Source organism: Elephas maximus, chromosome 22 (assembly GCF_024166365.1).
Source record: "Elephas maximus indicus isolate mEleMax1 chromosome 22, mEleMax1 primary haplotype, whole genome shotgun sequence".
Taxonomy (NCBI): Eukaryota; Metazoa; Chordata; class Mammalia; order Proboscidea; family Elephantidae; genus Elephas; species Elephas maximus.
The window spans coordinates 60,805,026-60,823,602 of NC_064840.1; the positions used below are offsets into that span (position 1 = coordinate 60,805,026).

Consider the following 18,577-nt stretch of genomic DNA (forward strand, 5'->3'; position numbering starts at 1 on the left):
GTTGTATTGGAGGCCCTAGTTAGTGCAGTGACAGAGCATAAATGGTATAACAAATTAGGAAAATGGGGAAGGAAGAAATAAATCTGTTGTTATTCACAAATGCCATGATTGTCTACGGAGATAGTCCAAAGGAATACACAAAATACCTACTAGAAACAACATGGGATTTAGAAAGTTCCTGGCACACGAAGTCAATAAGTAATAATTAATTGCATGTATATATGGTTGGAAACCCTGGTGGCGTAGTGGCTAAGTGCTATGGCTGCAATCCAAAGGGTCGGCAGTTCGAATTCGCCAGGCGCTCCTTGGAAACTCTATGGGGCAGCTCTACTCTGTCCTATATATGGTAGCAACAACTAATAGAGAAGTGTAATTGAAATATTAGTGCAATTCACAACAGTATGAGAGTGCTTTACATACCCAGGAATAAATTTAAGAAAAGATACCCAAGATCTAGACCTACCCATTTTCAACTTGTTTCTGACTCATAGAGATGCTATAATCCGATTTACTACAAAGGTATGAATATAATTCATAAGAAAAAGAAAGGCTTTTCAATAACTGATGTTGGAACAACTTGATATCTGTGTGGAAATAAAAATATTGATCTCTATTTCACATCATATTCAAAAATTGCTGCAAGAAGTATCACAGACCTAAAAGTGAGTACTAAATTAAAGTTAAAAACATATTTTCATTTCTTAAACTTTAACATTGGCAAAGATTTCTTAGACATGCTACAAAAGAAAATAACCATAAACAAAAAGTTTACAAATTTGAGTACATCAAAACAAAACGTTCTCATAAAAAGTGCCTCCACAGACTGGGAGAAAAATTTGCAATACACAGAATACACAAAAGTCTCACAACCATAGTAATCAATGAACTCCTAAAACTAGTTTAAACAACGAAGCTCTTAAAGATAAAGACATATAACCCAAGTTAAACCTGGCAAAAGTCTTCACTAAGGAGGATATCTGAATGGCTTATGTATATGGCAAGTTGGTCAACATTAATAATGTCTCGTTGTTGTCTACCATTTAGCCAATTCAGACTCATAGCGACCCCATAGGGCAGCGTAGAACTGACCCATAGTGTTTCCTAGGCTGAAATATTTATGGGAGCTGGTGAATTCCACCTGCCTACCTTCGGGCTAGCAGCCGAGCATTTAAACTTTGTCCCACCAGGGCTTCTCAATAATCTTTAGACAAATGAAATTGAGAAGTTTAATGAGTGTTCATTACACGTTCTTCCAAATGACTAAAACTAAAAAGAGTACAGTGCCTATTGCTGGTGGTAATTTGGAGCAAATAAAACTTAGGCAGGGATTTGAAAAGTAAAACTACTTTGGAAAATTCTTTGGTATTTCTAATCAAATTTCCACTGAACTTACCCTATGACTCAATATTGGTGAATCACAAGAACAGTATGTACAGAAAAGGAAGTCAGACACAAGAGAGTACAGACCATATAATTCCATGGATATGAAACTCAAGTACAGGCAGATACAGGAAGATAAAAGTCACAATGTGGCTTTCTTTGTGGGGTGAGGGGTTTGACTGACTGAGTATGAGGAAACTTCTCTATCTGATCTCCTGGCTGCATTCATACGTAAAAAAAATATTGAATTTATGCTTAAGATTTCTGCATTTCACTGAGTAAATTGTAACTTAATGAAGTTCTCTAAAAATAATATCACTATAAAAAAGGTCCCATTGAAAAAGTGAAAAGGCAAGCTCCGGGACAGAGATATATTTGCAATTATTATATCCAGCCAAAGAATCATATCTAGACTACATTAATCGATTCTACACATGATAAAGAGACAAGACAATCCAATTGGAAAATGGACCTAAGTCTCAAATAGGCAATGGCCAAAGAAGCTATATAAATGACCAGTAAACATATAAAATCATGTTAAACTTTATTAACCACCATGAACATGCACATTAAAACCAAAATGCAGGACTTCTCCAAGCCCATTAAAAAGCCTAAAATGAAGTAAGAAAAAAGTAAGAAGTATGGGAATAGGGACTTTCAAATACACCTGGTGGGAGTATATATTAATACAACTGTCTCGGAAAACCCTTTGGAAGTATCTATCAAAACACACCTTATCCCACGATATATCCAATGGAAACTCATACATATATATGTGTTCACCAACCACAGGTACAAGAATATTTACAGCCCAAATATTAATAGAGCCCAAATTATGAATAGCCAAATGTTTATCAACAACAAAATGGAAAAATAAATGATGTTATGTTTATTCAATATAAAATATACACCAATGAGAAAAAAAAAAAAAACTGTTATTACCCATAACACGGATGGATGTCACAATCACCACACTGAAGAACCCAGACATAAAAGGGAACATGGTGATCGATTCCATCTACATAATGTTCAAAAAGAGACAAAACTAATCTATGGTGTTAGAAGTAAGGATTGTCGGGCAATCTAGGCGCTTTGGGGGTTCTTTGTTATATTTCTTGACCTGGGTGCTGATTACACTGGTCTGTTCACTTGAATATTAAATATGCTCTGCACCTATGACTTGCACTATATACTGTATTTATATATTATGCTTAAATTAAAAGTTAACTTAAAGCGTGTATTTGAATTTTCCTGTTCATTAGCTGTTTCTTCTACGCCGCCTTTTAAAAAGAAGGTTCTGGTTGTGTCTTTTGTTTTTTTAAGCTCAAAGCGGCATCACACGAGTGGACGCCAAGACAGCCCACATTCAACAGAGCACACCACCCACCCTCTCAGCCCACCTCCCTGTCACAGTCGCTTGCGTCTGCAGAGTGCGCAGTCACACAGTCTTTCCGCGCGACCAACTGCTCCCTGGTCTAGCCAACTGCCATTATTCGGGCGGGAATCCAGGAGGTCAAACCATGTTGAGCCTCCTACTTCTTCTGCTCATTGGGCTCAGTGGGCTCCAGACAGACCACTGTAAGTTGGAAAAGCCCTCCCCTGTTCTTCGGGGACATGTCAGCTGTCAACGTGCAAGCCCGAGCCCACCCAACCATGCGCCTTCCCCAACCAAAATTCACCTTGGAATGGGCAAGGGGGCGGAGGAGGCCCGACATGACCTGGGAAAAATGGGCCCGCCCTGGACTCTGGTGAAAGCCTCAAAGCTAGAGTTTCAGACGCTGCTTTGCCTTTCTAACTGTGGTAAAGGCTGAGACTCAATTTTTTAGAGTCTGGTTGGAGGGCCCAGACGCTCAGAGTTTACTTGTACAGAGGGTTCTGTGCTTATTGCCCGAAGGTTACCACAACCTGCCCACAAACAAGATTCCTATTTCTCTTTAAAACTCTTAAATTTAGAAAGAACTGGGGAATTGAGGGAATTTGAAAAATCAGAGATGGTATATAGAATACAGATTTGGGGTTTCGAGGGGGAAATTCAAAAGGAAGCTGCAAGATGATGGGTGTTGCTCTAATAAAACATTTTGCACCTGGCAGATCCTGAAAAACTACGGGTACAAATCACAGTTCCGGAGAAAATACGGTCAAAAATAAGCGAGGGAGTTGAATCACAGGTAATGAAACGTTAATATTTTTTGTAATTTAAAACCATTTGAGTATGTTATTCCTAAGAAGTTGACCAGACAATTTTCATCCATGCACGCCGGCTATATTTTATGTTTAGGGCGCAAAAGATCTTTTGAGAATGAATCAAGATTAACAGTATTTCATAGAAATCTGGTACAGTGATGCTGGGTATCAAAACCCCAAGACCATCTCCTAAAATCTGCTTCTCTCTTGGGTGTCTTTCAACAATCACTGGCCTGATCCATCTAGAGAGTCTTTTCCCCACTCACCCACTCACCCAGTGACCAAGTGGCCATTTGATTTAATGGTACTTTATATTAATACTTTTCACATCTTTATTGTAAATATAGTAATGCTTAAGATTGCCTTTCACAACAACTTTGTTCATTTTTGATATCAAGGTCATAGGTTTTTCTTAATTAGAAAGTTTGCTGTCTCTCTAAGTTCTAAAGCAATTTCTAAACAAGCAAAATTGTGTTTCTCAATATTTTGTTTGGACAGTAATGTTCTGGCAATTTGAATAAAATCATTTCCTTAGCAACTACCCACTTGGCTTCCTAACACAGGGATTACAGCTTTAAAATATCATTATTATTTTTAAAGGCAATGTATGACAAACATGAAATTCATGGTACTGGTTAGCTGGAGTGAAAAAAAGGGAATATTACTGTGAGAGCAGTACACAGAGTACTTAAAATTATTTTGTGAATACTTAATGTTTTATACGAATTTGGTGGTATTGTGTCTTTATATAATTTTCTGTCATGTTTGTATGTATGAAATATTTAGGATAAAAAATAGTTATCAGTGGTGGCTCATAGAAAAATGTCTTTGGAGAAAACATCATACCTAAAGTTGAACTATTAAAAGCTTTCCTCCTGTGATCAAGAAAACTCAAGGATGCCCACTATTAACTTTTTAAATTATCACTGTCCTGGGAGTACTAGCCATAGCAATAAGGAAAGAAAAGAACAAAAATGATAGACATAATAATTGGAAAAGAATAAAGCTGTTATTATTTGCAGATGAATTGATTGTATACAGAATAAAATCCCAAAGAATGTATAGAAAATTAGAATTAACATAAGCATTTAGAAAATTCCCTGGAAATGAGATCAAAATATAAAAATCAATTGCATTTCTATTCTAGTAAATAAAAATATAAAATGAATTTTTGAGAAAAGATAAATTTTACATTACATAGAAATCAAATATTTAATAAAGATAAACAAGAGCTTCTCACTGAAGGTAAGATGAGAGAAGTTAAAGATCTAAATAAATGGAGGTATATTCCATGTTCATGGATTGAAGCACCAATAATACAAAGATTCAAGGCTCCCCAAATAGATTTATAGAGATTAAATTGTTCATTTATTAGACACTTTCCTAAATTTATTTATCTTAGTATTAATAAAATATATAAATGAGTATTATACCCAAATATAGAACAGACACATTTTATAAAATCTGTAAATTTTATACATTAAACCAAACCCAGTACCGCCGAGTTGATTCTGACTCATAGCGACCCTATAGGACAGAGTAGAACTGCCCAATAGGGTTTCCAAGAAGTGCCTGGCGGATTCGAACTGCCAACATCTTGGTTAGCAGCCATAGCACTTAACCACTAGGCCACCAGGGTTTCCTTTTATACATTATATGCTGCTAATTCTTTGCTTTACTAAATACGTTTTCTATCCAGTAGTTTATTTAGTTATACTCTATCCATTTAAAACATAAATTTTGAGGCAACCTCAATCTTTATGAAGTTTGTATAATTAGTTGCTTGAAAAATCATCATTTTGGGGGTCTTATTTTTATGAGATAAATTAAAAAAATAGAAAATTACACAAATGGTATCTTTCTATTTTTATTTTATGAAAACCAATATTGTAAGATCAAGTTTTATTGAGATAAAAAAATCTACATTGAATTCCAAATTTTCCTTTTTGTATTAATGGGTTTTAAAATTTAATTATTGTTAATGTAAAGTGATAGTTTTTCTTTCTAACAATTGTCTCACACTGTTTTTGCCTTTTTAATATACCCTCCTGCCAGGTGTCCTACAACATTGTAATTGAAGGGAAAAAGTACACCCTGAACCTAACACAAAAGTAGGTGATCTACATTTTTTTATTATCTTTCCTTTTTTCTACCTATCATTATTGTCAGTGATTATTCAGAATGTAATTATTTTACATTTGGAATGCTTCCGGTTTTATACTTTAAAAAAGAAAAAACCCTGAAGTCCATGTAGTAAATATCTTAATGTGTGTTCTCATCTTCTTCCTTCCCAGTAGTACCAGATTTCTATTGGACTACCCTTGTTTCATGGAGGGTCAATTTTGATACATTTTTTTTTCCTTTCTGAAAACATAAATATGACTCGCTTTAGAGTTCCATCATCTCCAACTTATATTTGATAGATCATAACAGATTCTCATGAGGCATGAATAGTGAGTTTTTGTTTTTTTTTTAAATCTTTGATATGTCCTGTTAGAATGGCTCTAGAATCTTTAATTGTGATTAGCCCAACTCAGCCACAACTCAGCTGATGATATTTGGTGAAAACAAGCACAACCTATTAAGGAATGTACAAAAATTGGAGTGGGACTTCTTAAAATGATAAGAATAGACTTCCAAAAAATAATGACAATCGGAAATGACAAGCCTGCAGGTGAGGTTACCAAATCAATAACTAAAACCAAATCCATTGCCCTGAAGTAGATTCTGACTCATAGCGACTCACAGAGTAAAACTGCCCCCCTACAGTTTCCAAGGCCCTAATCTTTACATAGTCTTAGGTTGACAGTTCAAATCTACCAGCTGCTCCTTGGAAGCCCTATGGGGGAGTTCTACTCTGTCCTATTAGGTCTCTATGAGTCAGAATCAACTCAACTGCAAGGGATTTTGTTTGTGTTTTTTAAATTGTTATGGAAGCAAACTCCCGCATCTTTCTCTTTCAGCACAGCTGGTGGGTTCGAGCCTCTGACCTTTTGGGTTAGCAGCTGAGAGCTTTAACCACTGCACCACCAGGGCTCCTACCAAATCAATATAAAGATAAATGCACCTATAGCATTCCTAGAATTCATAGCTGCAATCTTTTCATATGTCAGAAATTTTGCAAAATGTTATTTTTATATATATGAGATGGATGGTGCTAGTTTGAAGAAAGACATCAAAATCTGATTCAAAATATCTCTTCCTGCTACTTTGGAATGCCAAGGGATGGGCATGGTGCGAGCCAGTGATCGGGTCTAAAGCATCATGGGAATAACTTTCAGCATCACAAGTATAATATTTAAGAATATTTAATATATATTGAAATATGTCAAATATAATTGATTAGAAATATGACATGAATTAAAATGCCATAATAGCAGTAGATTTAAGTTTGTCTTTTTTATGCTAGAAAAAAAGTATAGAATACAGAATACAGTTAATGGTTATGTAATTGATAAATCTCATATTATATGCCCTACAAATAAAACATCTCTTTTCTAGCATAAAGACAAGGTTCACTGAAATAAAAGCCAATCGTACACTAGCACACAAAATATTTTGAAAAGTAACCACATTCTTAATGATTCAGCTTAATAGAACTAGAACATAATTACGAGTGTTTAATCAAAGAAGAATTTGAAGATTAAATAACAAAAACCCATTGCCGTTGAGTTGATTCCAACTCATAGCAACCCTATAGGACAGAGTAGAACTGCCCCCTAGTGTTTCCAAGGAGCACCTGGTAGATTTGAACTGGTGGCCTTTTGGTTAGCAGAAGTAGCCCTTAACCATTATGCCACCAGGGTTGCTGAAGATTAAATAATAAATATAGCAGTCTCCAAAATAATCCTTGACTCAAGAAAAATGCAAAACTATCGTTGCACAATATTGATAAAGTAACAACAACAACAACAAAACCAAACTAGTTGCTGTCGAGTTGATTCTGACACATAATCAAACTTTTGGAATATGACCAAGGATGTAATCAAAATAAAATTTAGGGCTTTCACTGTTTTCACATTTTACATGCAACAAATGAAAATAAAGTGGATACTAGTAGAAAAAGAAAAAGAAAATAACAACAAAACAAAGTTTCCAAGTAGCCCCTCTTGCTGGTGGAGCCTTGAAGCCTTCCATGGCAATCATTACGGGTCCTTCCCTTAGATATCTTGATAGCTCGTTAATTCCAGGCTTGGCCAACAGTTCATGTATAAACAAGGTGATACCACACGTACTGCCTTCAGACTTTGAGCAGCTCTAGCAACTATCTTTATCAAATATTATTGGACAAGGGGCAGCGGCATGGAGATTGCCAAAGGCCTTCAAACATGAGAAAATGGGAACACTTGGTGATTGACTTTAACATGCTGCTCAAGGTGTTCTTGACAGACTCGGGTGGGGATCCAGATTAGAACATTGAGGATATTAGAATGTTTGTCTCTGTAGTAACTAGAACTAGAGAGAGAAACATTACAATATTCATCTCTCTAGTAACTGCGCTTTTTCAATTTGAGGATCAATAGTCTTGCTTCAATTCTGGAAACTTCTCACCAATTTTTAAATTTTATTTATTTAATTTATTCAGTTTCTTCCCCACTCGCTTTCCTAACCTTTTCCGGAATGCTGTTGGATATATATCAGAGACTCTTGTTTGACAGGAAGTTGGGTGAATCACCTTTTGTTCTTCAAAGTAAGCAGTTCTTGACTCTCTTATTCAATAGCTTACATTTCTTAAGCACATCTTTCCTGTTTCTCACTATTCTTGATTTTGCACTTGATTTGGGATATTTCCTCAGATTTTTCAGTTGTATTCCACTATTTCTCTATGTAGATATATCTAGCCTACTCTTTAAGAATTTTTTTACTTTTAGAATTTCAGTACAAAACTTTGAGTCTGTGTTCTGTAAATCTTCTCTTTCATGCATTCTATTCCTGTCTTTATTCTTTTGAACATGAAACCCATTTATTTTAAAAAATCTATTAAATTCTTATAATTACGGCTCTTTTCTACATATAATTTCTCCCAATTTTCAAGTGTGAACTTCATGATATGTGTGGTAACTATCGTTGATAGGCTCTTTTTAGTGGATATTATCCTCTATAGTCTCTTGGTCTTGCTTTGGGTTGTGGAGGCCTCTCTATGAGGGTAGTTTTATCCATTAGCTGTTGGATGGTGTCATTTGGAATCCACTCCACATACACATAAGATATAGTTTAGGGTTTTCATTTTTGCATGTGATGCTCTTTCTAACGGTGTTTAGGTTTGGGTAGCTTTCTTCTATGGTCTTTGAGCAGCAGGTATTTAATTGTTTTCTTCCTATTCACAAATTGAAGAAGGTGTTTCTAGCCCTAGGCTTTTTTTTTTTTTGGAAGGCTTATACTAATGTATTCTTATGGTGAGGGCCATTGTTGCAAATTAGGGCGTTAAAGGATATTTAACACTCCATTTCCTAAATCTGGACCAGATTCTTCCTTGGTTTGCACAGCGTCACCTGCTCGCTCTTTCGGCACTGTCTTTCTTTCTACTTCTTTCATCATTTTTTACATTCTCTTTAAGTAGGGTCACTATGAGTTGGAGTTGACTCAATGGCAACAGGTTTTTTTTTTTTTTTTAAACAGGAGTCAGCAAATTTTTAAACAAAGGGCCAGATGTTAAGCATTTTAAACTTTGAGAGCCATACAATATCCCTTGCAACTACTCAACTCTACTGCTGTGTGAAAGCAGTCATAGATAACATATAAATGGACAAACATGGCTAAGTTCAAATACCACTTTATTTCAAAATCAGGCAGTGAGCCGGATCTGGCCTAAGGACCATAGTTTGCCTAACCCATTGTTTAGAAAGTAGTAGGGTATTAAAAAATCTATTAATACAGTTTATCAGTTATTTCTGTGTGTTAAGAGTGGTGATGGAGATAAGGGAATGGATCTTCCTGCTTTCACAGAAATCACTGCCAAATGCCTTTTTTGTTATTGTTGTCTTAAATGTTCACTGTACAACATAATATGAAAAAACAAAAATATATGAAGTGTGTTTATGCAGTTAAATAAATAATTATGAAGTAGACATTCATGTAACTCCAACAATGACAATAAGCAGACATTGACAGTACCTCAGAAGCCCCACAGATTATTATTTCCCATAACAGCCCCCTCCATTCTCTTTATATGTAACCACTTTAATGGCTGTTGTGACAAACATTACCTTAGTTTTCTTTCTAGTTTCTTTTTTTAAATAATTTATTTTTGTTGTTGTTGAGAATATACACAGCAACATACACCAATTCAACAATTTCTACATGTACAAGTCAGTGACATTGATTACACTTTTCAAATTGTGCAACCATTTTCATCCTCCTTTTCAGAGTTGTTTCTCCCCCATTAATAGAAGCTCACTGCCTCCAAAATTTCCTATCACATCTTTCAAGTTGCTGTTGTCAGTTTAATTCCGTACGGATAAATATTATGAGCACGATGACAAGGCAGGCATTCATTACTATCTAAGCTATGGTCTGGTTTTAAGAAGATTTCAGGGAATATTTTTGACTTAAAGTTTAAAGATTACCTCAGTGAAATAATTTCAGGGATTTGTCCATCCTCCATGGCTCCACAAAGTCTGGATTCCATGAGATTTTGAAATTCTGTTCTGTATTTCCCCCCTTCTTATCAGGATTCTTCTATAGAATCTTTGATCAAATTGTTCAGTAGTGGTAGCCGGGCACCATCCAGTTCTTCTGGTCTCATGACGGAGGAGGTATTTGCTCATGAAGACAATTAGCCACATATTACATTTCCTCCTCCTACTCCTGATTCTCCTTCTTCCTATGGTGGTCCAGGTAAATAGAGACCAATTATTGTACCTTAGATGGCCACTTGAAAGTTTTTAAGACTCCAGGCACTTCGCAACCAATTAGGAGGTAGAGCAGAAGCACTAAATACAATATTAGGCCGATTAACTGGGATATCTCATGAAACCATGACCCCAAACCTCCAAACCAAGAAACCAAATTCCATGAGGTACCTGGTTGTATATAAGTAGCCTCAGAAAGTACTTTTTTTTTTTGTCATTGCTGTAAATATATCTAGTTTCTTTTTGACTGTTTTTTAACATTAAATGAATCATACTATTTGTATTCTTCTAGGATTTACTTCAATCACTCAAAATAATGTCTGTGTGATTTATTAATATTGTTGCAAGTAATTCCAGTTTATTTGTTTTTATAACCTTGTAGTATCCATTTCATGATTATACAAAAATTTATCCTCTTATTTTGGATTTTTTGTTTCTCTAGTTTGGAGATACTAAATATATTCATATGTGGAAACTCTTACATATGTGTTTTTTAGTACATGTGCACAAGATTTTCTAGTACATATAGCAAAGAGCATACTTCTGGGTTGTTAAGTTACATGCATTTTCATAATTATTAGATAATGCATTTCCCCCAAAGCATTATAGCAATTTATAGACTCCTCTGGGCTGCATATTCTGACTGTTAATACTGGTTGATATTTTAAGTTTAGAATAACTGATAAGTATGTTAAGCTGAACGCATAACCACTATACCACCAGGGCTCCAATAAGTATGTACTAATTATTTAATGTGATTTAATCCTGGTGGCGCAGTGGTTAAAAGTTGGCTGCTAACGAAAAGGTCAGCAGTTCAAATCTACCAGCAGCTCTTGGGAAATCCGATGGGTTCTACTATGTCTTATCTATAGGGTCACTCAGAGTCGAAATCTACTTGATGGCAACGGTTTTGATTTTCAGGTTTTTGGTAATCTGAATGCAAATATGTTTGAGTGCTTTTTTTTTTTTTTAAATATCACTTGACTATCTGTATTTTCTCCTTTGTGGAGCATCTGTATGAGACAATTTTTTTTTCCTCTAATCTGAATTTTTCTTAAGTATTTTTAGGAGATTTTTTTTTTTTTAATTTTTCTGCCCAAAAGAGCTTAGTTCATGATGTGCTTTCCAAATCACTTCTATTCAGTGCCTCGTATTTTTACTTTTCTTGTAGTATTTTGTTAATCAGAATTTTTTCTTTATAGTGAATGCTAATTTGTATCTTGAATAAGAAAACTTGCTTAACACCAATGCCATTAATAAATCTTATGCAATCCTCTAAACTCTTTGCAGTTTTGCCTTTCATATTTAGGTCTTTATTATGCCTGAAATTGGCTTTTGAGTGTTCTGTGAGGAAGAGAATCAATTCAGTTTTTTCCTATAACTTATTGGATGTCTCTGCAGCTTTACTGAGTCTGTCTTCTATACAAATTTCCTCTGTGAGAACTGTCATATATTATACATTTATTATGGGCATATCTGTTTCTGGACTCTATTTAATTTATTATTCTATTTGTCTCTTTATGATAAATGTTGATAGTTCAAAGATAAAGGCCCTCCACATTTTTCCTTCTTCAAAAATGCCCCATCTTTTCTTACTACTCTTCACTTTCATATAATTTCAGGATCAACTTTTTGACAAAAGAAGCCTGTAGGGATATCAGTGGTGATTTTTTTTTAATCTACGCAGCACTTTGGGAACAACTGATCATTTTACAATACTGTGTTGTCCTGAGTATAAAAAATGATATGTCAGTGCATTTATTTAGGTTTTAGTACTGCTCAATATAGTTCCATGACTTCTCCCATGAAGGTAATTGTATTTACTTAAATGTTCTTCTTAGACATTTCATACTTTTGATGCTATTGAAAACATTACTTTGGAAAAACTTTGTACTTTAAATTTGTTTCTTATACATGGAAATGCAGTTGATTCTTATATACTAATTTTGTATCCAAAAAGCTTACTACATTATCTTAAAAAACCAAGCCCACTGCCATTGAGTCATCCAATTCATAGAGACCCTATAGAGTTTCCAGGGCTGTAAATCTCTAGGGAAGCAGGCTACCATATCTTTCTCCCACAGAGCTCCTGGCGATTTCAAACCGCTGAACTTTCAGTTAGCAGTCCACTGTGTAAACCGCTGCAAACATCATCTTAAGAAGTTTTTAATAATCTGTAATTTTTAAAGCATTGGGCATTTATAATCATTCATTCTCTAAAAAACGTATTTTTTTTTCCTAATCCAATAAGTTTTATTTATTTCTGCTGAGTATTAGAAACTCCCAGTATAGTAATGAATAGAGTGGAAATGGTACATTTGTTACTGTGTTCAGTAAATAAATAGAAAAATATTCAAGGTTTCATCATTAAGTATGTTATTTCGATGATCACAAAGAATTCATTTCATTTTTTATAGAGTGCTTCCATAATAAATGAATGTCAAATTTATCACCCATTTGTAACTAGTGATGACCATATTTTTTGATTTTAATCCATTATTGTAAAGAACTACCTTATTGATTTTCTAATATTAAACAAAGCTGGATTCCAGGAATGAAACCTACTTAGCTGTAACCCATTATTTTTATATTATTTAATTGATTGTATTTATTGGCAATTTATTTAGGATTATTTAATCTATGATTATGATTAAGTTTGGCCTGTGCAGCCATTATACTGGCTTGTAAAATTAAAAAGACTCATGAAAGTATTGAATACACACACAGAATACACCACAGCAACACTGCAGCAACTGGAAGGAGAAACCATACGACAAAATTACAGGGTCCCACAGTTCCGCAGCAGACAATTTGTCTCCACAACACCAACAACCAAGATACATGTGAGAAATCTCAGCCTCAGGAAGCCCATAGCAAAAGTTTACGGAGGGGTCTTTGTATCCCACTGGCCACAGGCCAAAAACCAGGCTGTGTGACCAGGTAAACACAGCCAATTAATCTATATATTGTTAATAAACAAACAATATAGACAAGCTGATTCAGGGGACTTCAAGAGAGTTTCTGACTCTAAGTAGAATATTATAAATAACTAGTTAGTAAACTTTTAGAACAAGTTAATCAGTACCATGGCTCCAAGCATCCGTTGAGGTATGTCCAAGTCTGCCATGGCCCAGCGGCAGGTTAACTGTGGTAAGTGTCTCATCTAATGTGCCCTCTTCACTTTCTATCCCCGGAGAACGGTTTGAAAAGTGTTCATCTTTTTCTAGTGTCTGAAGTATTGAATGTTTGTAAAACTCACCTGTGAAACTACCTGGTTCTGGAGTTTACTTGTTCAGAAACAGTTTGACTTCTGATTGAATTTTCCTAAAATTTTATGGCTATGATAATTTTCTTTTAGAAGTTTGTTTTTATACATTGTTTTTTTCTAGATATTCCTCCATTTTAATTAAATTCTTAAATTTATGGAATATAATTGTTCGTAACACACTGTTAATCTTTTTTTAAAGACTGAGAGTGATGAAACTGAAATGTGAGAAAGACTCATCAATCATTTTTATTTTCTAATACAAAAATTTCAGACTAACAATCTGTCTGAATACTGCTTTGGCTGCACTTCATCTTTGGACGTGTAGAATGTTCTTTGGTAATCCATTAACATATATTTTTGAAATTTACATTGTATTTCTTCTTTGGCCCTTTAATTATTTCAGAGTATTTCTTAATATAAAATACATGTGGCATTTTTCTACTTACAAGTCATCTTAATTTTTGGTTAGAGAGTTCTGTGATTCCAATCTTTTAAAAATCGTTGAGACTTGCTTTATGATGTAACGTGTGTTCATTTTTTTTAAATGAAATGACCTGTATTCTTTGTTTATTGCCACACCCTTTTTAAGATAAAATCATGAGATTATTCTATATCCACACTAATTTTCTACTTATTTTAGTATTTACTGATAGATATGTGTTAACACTTCTACTGTGATTTTTGAAATTGACTTTTTCCTTATATAGTTATTTATTTTTGATTTATATATTTGGAGACTATGTCTTAATATAGATAAAAATTTAAAATAGTTTATCTTTCCGATAAGTAGAACTTTTAACATTATGAAATAAATGTCTATTTTCTAGGGACTTGTTTGCTTTAAATTTTAATTTGTTTGGTTTATGTATATCTACACCAACTTTCTTTTGTTTAGTATTAGCAAGCCATAACTTTTCCTGCCATTTACTTTCAATGTTTTAATCCAGTCCAGATTTTTTATCCACTCTGATATTCTTAATTTTAATACAGTCCAAATTATCATCTTTATTTTGTAGTTATTACTCTTCATGTTTTAAAAGAAATCATTACCTGCACACAGTCATGAATCTAAGATGTTGTATTTTCTCCTAAAGGTTTTATTGTTTTCACTTTCATACTTAGATCTATGGTTTATTCAGAATTGCTGTTTGTGTATTGTGTGAGGGTAGGAGACAAGAGTCAGTTATGTTTTCCTTTCCTCACTGCACTGTAATGTAACGTTTGTCATAAATCAAATGACTGTATACGAGGAGTCATCCCTGGTGGTTAATGTGCTCGACTGCTAACCAAAATTTGCAGTTGAGTCCACCCAGAGATGCCTCAGAAGAAAGGCTTAGCGATCTCCTCTAAAAAAATCGGCTACTGAAAACCCTATGGCGCATAGCTCTACTCTGACACACATGGGGTCACCATGAGTTGGAATCAACTTGCTGACAAGGTTTAGTTTGGCTTTATGTATGATGGACTCATTCTGGAGTCTTCCTTTTGTTCTATTTGCCTGTATGTTTTTTCTTAAATTCTGTTTATTTATTTATACAAATACCGCACAATGTTAATTACTACAGCTTTATGTTAGGTCTTAATAGAAAAAAAAAAAAAAAAAAACCATTGTCGTTGAGTCTAGTGCAACTCAGAGAGCTACTGCAGAATAGAGTAGAACTGCCCCATAGGGTATCCAAGGGAGTAATCATTATGCAAGCAAAGTGCCACATCTTTCTCCCACAGAGTGGCTAAGGGGTTCAAACCAACAACCTTTTCATTAGCAGCTGAACACTTAACCCACTGCACCATCAGGGCTCCATAAACACAGGTTTATTTTTAGATTTTAAGATATTCTTTGCTCTTCTTGATCTTTCAAATTTTTTAATAATTTTCGGAATCACCAATTTTCACACATGTGCAAACACACATGTGAGTGTGCTGGTATTTAATTCAACCTGTATTTTGGAAGAATTCACAAATTTTCAGTAGTGAGTCTTCCAGTCTATGAATATGGCATGCCCTATCGTTTTTTTAAGCTTTCTTCCATTTCTCTCAAGTGGGCCTTCTTATTTTTGTGTAGGGCTCTTGCATATCTTTCACAGAGTTTTAATCTAGTCACTACAATATTGAACATAAGAACATAAGAAGGATGGTGGCATTCTTGACACATTCCAGACTGCAAAAGAAAAGCATTTAACATTTCACCATTAAATATGATACTTAATCTAGGTTTGTTTTGGAATCTCTTTATCAGATTAAAGAAATCTACTTCTAACCCTGGCTTCCTGAAAATTACTGATGAAATTCTGTTTAATATTTTCAAATGTGTTTTCTCCCTTAAGATGCTAGTGCAATTTTTCTCTTATTTCTTGTTAATGGGGTGAATTCTATTTATTGATATTTTAGTACTAATTCCAACTTTGCATTTCTGGGATAAAGTAACCATTGACATGATGCACTATTTTGATAAGAAAATTTTTAATAATGGTTTCAATTTCCTTAATTGATAGTCACATTTTCTATTTCTTTTGTTAAATTTACAACATGCTGCATTCTTTAAAGATACTTTCCATTTATCTAAATCATCAAGTTTGTACTAAAGTTGTTTATAATTTTGTATTTCCTTTTTTTTTTTTTAATGTGTATAAAATCAGTTGTGATTTATCCATTTTCATTGCTGATAGTGGTAGTTTGTCTTTCTCCTGTGTTTTTGTTTTTCTTTCATAGCCCTGGTAGTTATCAGTTTTATTTATTTTTTTCCTTTAAGTGAAACTGACAGAAAAGTTGCAAGAATAGTAAAACACATTTGTATATTCTATTTAAGCCAATTTCCCACATGATAACATTTTTACTGCTTTTGCTTCATCCATTCCCCTCCACCACCCCCATCTTCTTTGTCTCTCTCTGTCTCTGTCTTTGTCTCTCTATTTCTCTCTGTGTTTGTATTTTGGTTAGGTGAAAGTCATTTTTTTTTCTTTTAGGAAACGAGCACTGAAGTATTTAAGGGCAATAGGCATCATGTATACAACTTAGTCTTAAAATGGTTCAGAAAAAAATATTCAGGATATGTGTATACATACATACATATATATATATATATATATGGCATTTTTTTCTGAACCATGCATGCATGATGCCCTTTACCCTTAAATACTTCAGCATTCATTCCCTAAAATATATATAACTGAAATGCAATTATCAAAAATAGGAAATATTGATACAATACTATTAACTAATCTCTATACTTTCTTCAGATTCCATAAATGTTTCCAACAGTTTATGACAAAAAACAACACTAAATCATGACTTGCATTTACTTGCCATACCTCTTTAAAAAAAATATACTATTTCCACAGACATTCTTTGTGTTTAATGATATTAACATCGTTTAGAACACGGGCCAGTTATTTTGTATATTTCATTTTGTATTTGTCTGATGTTTATGTTTTTTTGGGGGGGTGGGGTAGGAATCCCGAGAAATAATGTATTCTATTTAGCACATCAGGGGACATGAAATATTAATTTGTCCTATACTGGTAAGGCTAACACTGATCACTTACTTGGGGTGTTGTCTGCCAGATGTCTGCAAAGTAAAGTTATTATTTTCTCATTATAACTAATTTTACATTGTGAGAACATAACTTTAAACTATATAAATATCCTGTTACTTCTTTAACTTTTATCTTTTAGTATTCATTGATGATCTTATCAGAATCAATTACAATGATGGTTGCCGTGTAACGATTGTCTTATTCTGTCATTCCTTCCTTTTAAAGACAGCGGTTTTACTTTTTCCACATTTATTTATTCATGTAATTGTGTAACAATAGATTCTCATTGTCTTTAACTATAATCCTTTAGCATCATTATTTATTATGCTCGAACTGTCCCAGGTACTGCAGAAGGGGACACTTCAAAATGACTCAGCTTTCTTTTGACATGTCACCATCATTAGTTGATCACTTTCATAATTTCTGACACAAAAACCCTTCAGGCTTCTTTGTACTTTCCCTGTTCTGGTCCTGGAATCAGCTAATCCTGCAAGTAGCTCTGGTTTCTTTTAGTAGAGAGCAGTTTCACTCTTCTAGGTAAGATTAAGGGAATAGTGAAACTAGGTGTGCCATTGGTACCTGGGCTTTATTGCTTATAGCCCCCCTCAGAGGATGTAGGTCAGAAATAGCAGTGTGTAGATGCACACACCTATGCAAACCTATGTCTATATTATATACATAAACACACATTTAAATCCATACATGTCTTATCTATGCCTATGTATTTACAAATACACTTCCTTACTGATACATCCAGTTCTAACCCAATGTCACAGCACCCATTCCACCCTTCTCCCTTTCTGTATTTTTGACTCCCTTCTCTAAAAGTGAGAAAACTTGCTCCCATTATCTACAAAATTTTTTGTTCAGTCCTGGACTACACATGTTCCTCACTCATGCACAAGAGTGCATATTTAGTCCTGCTTCAGTTCACTGTTCTATATCTGTCCATTAAGCTGATTTAGTTCATTTTTATTCAGTATTGAGTTCTTAATTTTCTACATTGCTTATTTCAGTTTTAGAATCTTCATTTCATATTTTGATGTTGTAATTCTTGCCAATTTTTTCAACTTTTAATCTAACATTTCCTCTCTTCTTTTTTCTTGATCATTCAACCATAGATTTTAATAAAATTATTATTTGTTAACTGAAATATTTGGATCATTTATAGACCTGTTTCTATTCTCTATCTTTGTTTTAGTTGTTTTTCATCCTGTTGATTCTCATGCCAAGTAATTTATTTTTTATTTTTATTGAATCAAAGAAATGTCTAGAAAAACTGTAAAGTTGCAGGGGAATGGATCCTCCATGACACCCTGGCAACCTCACATTTCTTCTCATAGGCCACATAGGCAAGACTC

At 34.1% G+C, this 18,577-nt stretch overlaps 1 protein-coding gene across 1 annotated transcript in view; it reads left to right on the forward strand.

The window, feature by feature from the left end:
• Nucleotides 1-62: 62 nt before the first annotated feature.
• Nucleotides 63-18,577, forward strand: part of LOC126065482 (disintegrin and metalloproteinase domain-containing protein 2-like) — a 113,959-nt gene continuing 95,444 nt past the window's right edge. The window contains exons 1-4 of the mRNA XM_049865503.1: nucleotides 63-198; nucleotides 2,704-3,180; nucleotides 3,472-3,548; nucleotides 5,620-5,675. Of these exons, the coding sequence (XP_049721460.1) occupies nucleotides 63-198; nucleotides 2,704-3,180; nucleotides 3,472-3,548; nucleotides 5,620-5,675 (746 nt within the window). The remainder of the gene's footprint in view (nucleotides 199-2,703; nucleotides 3,181-3,471; nucleotides 3,549-5,619; nucleotides 5,676-18,577) is intronic.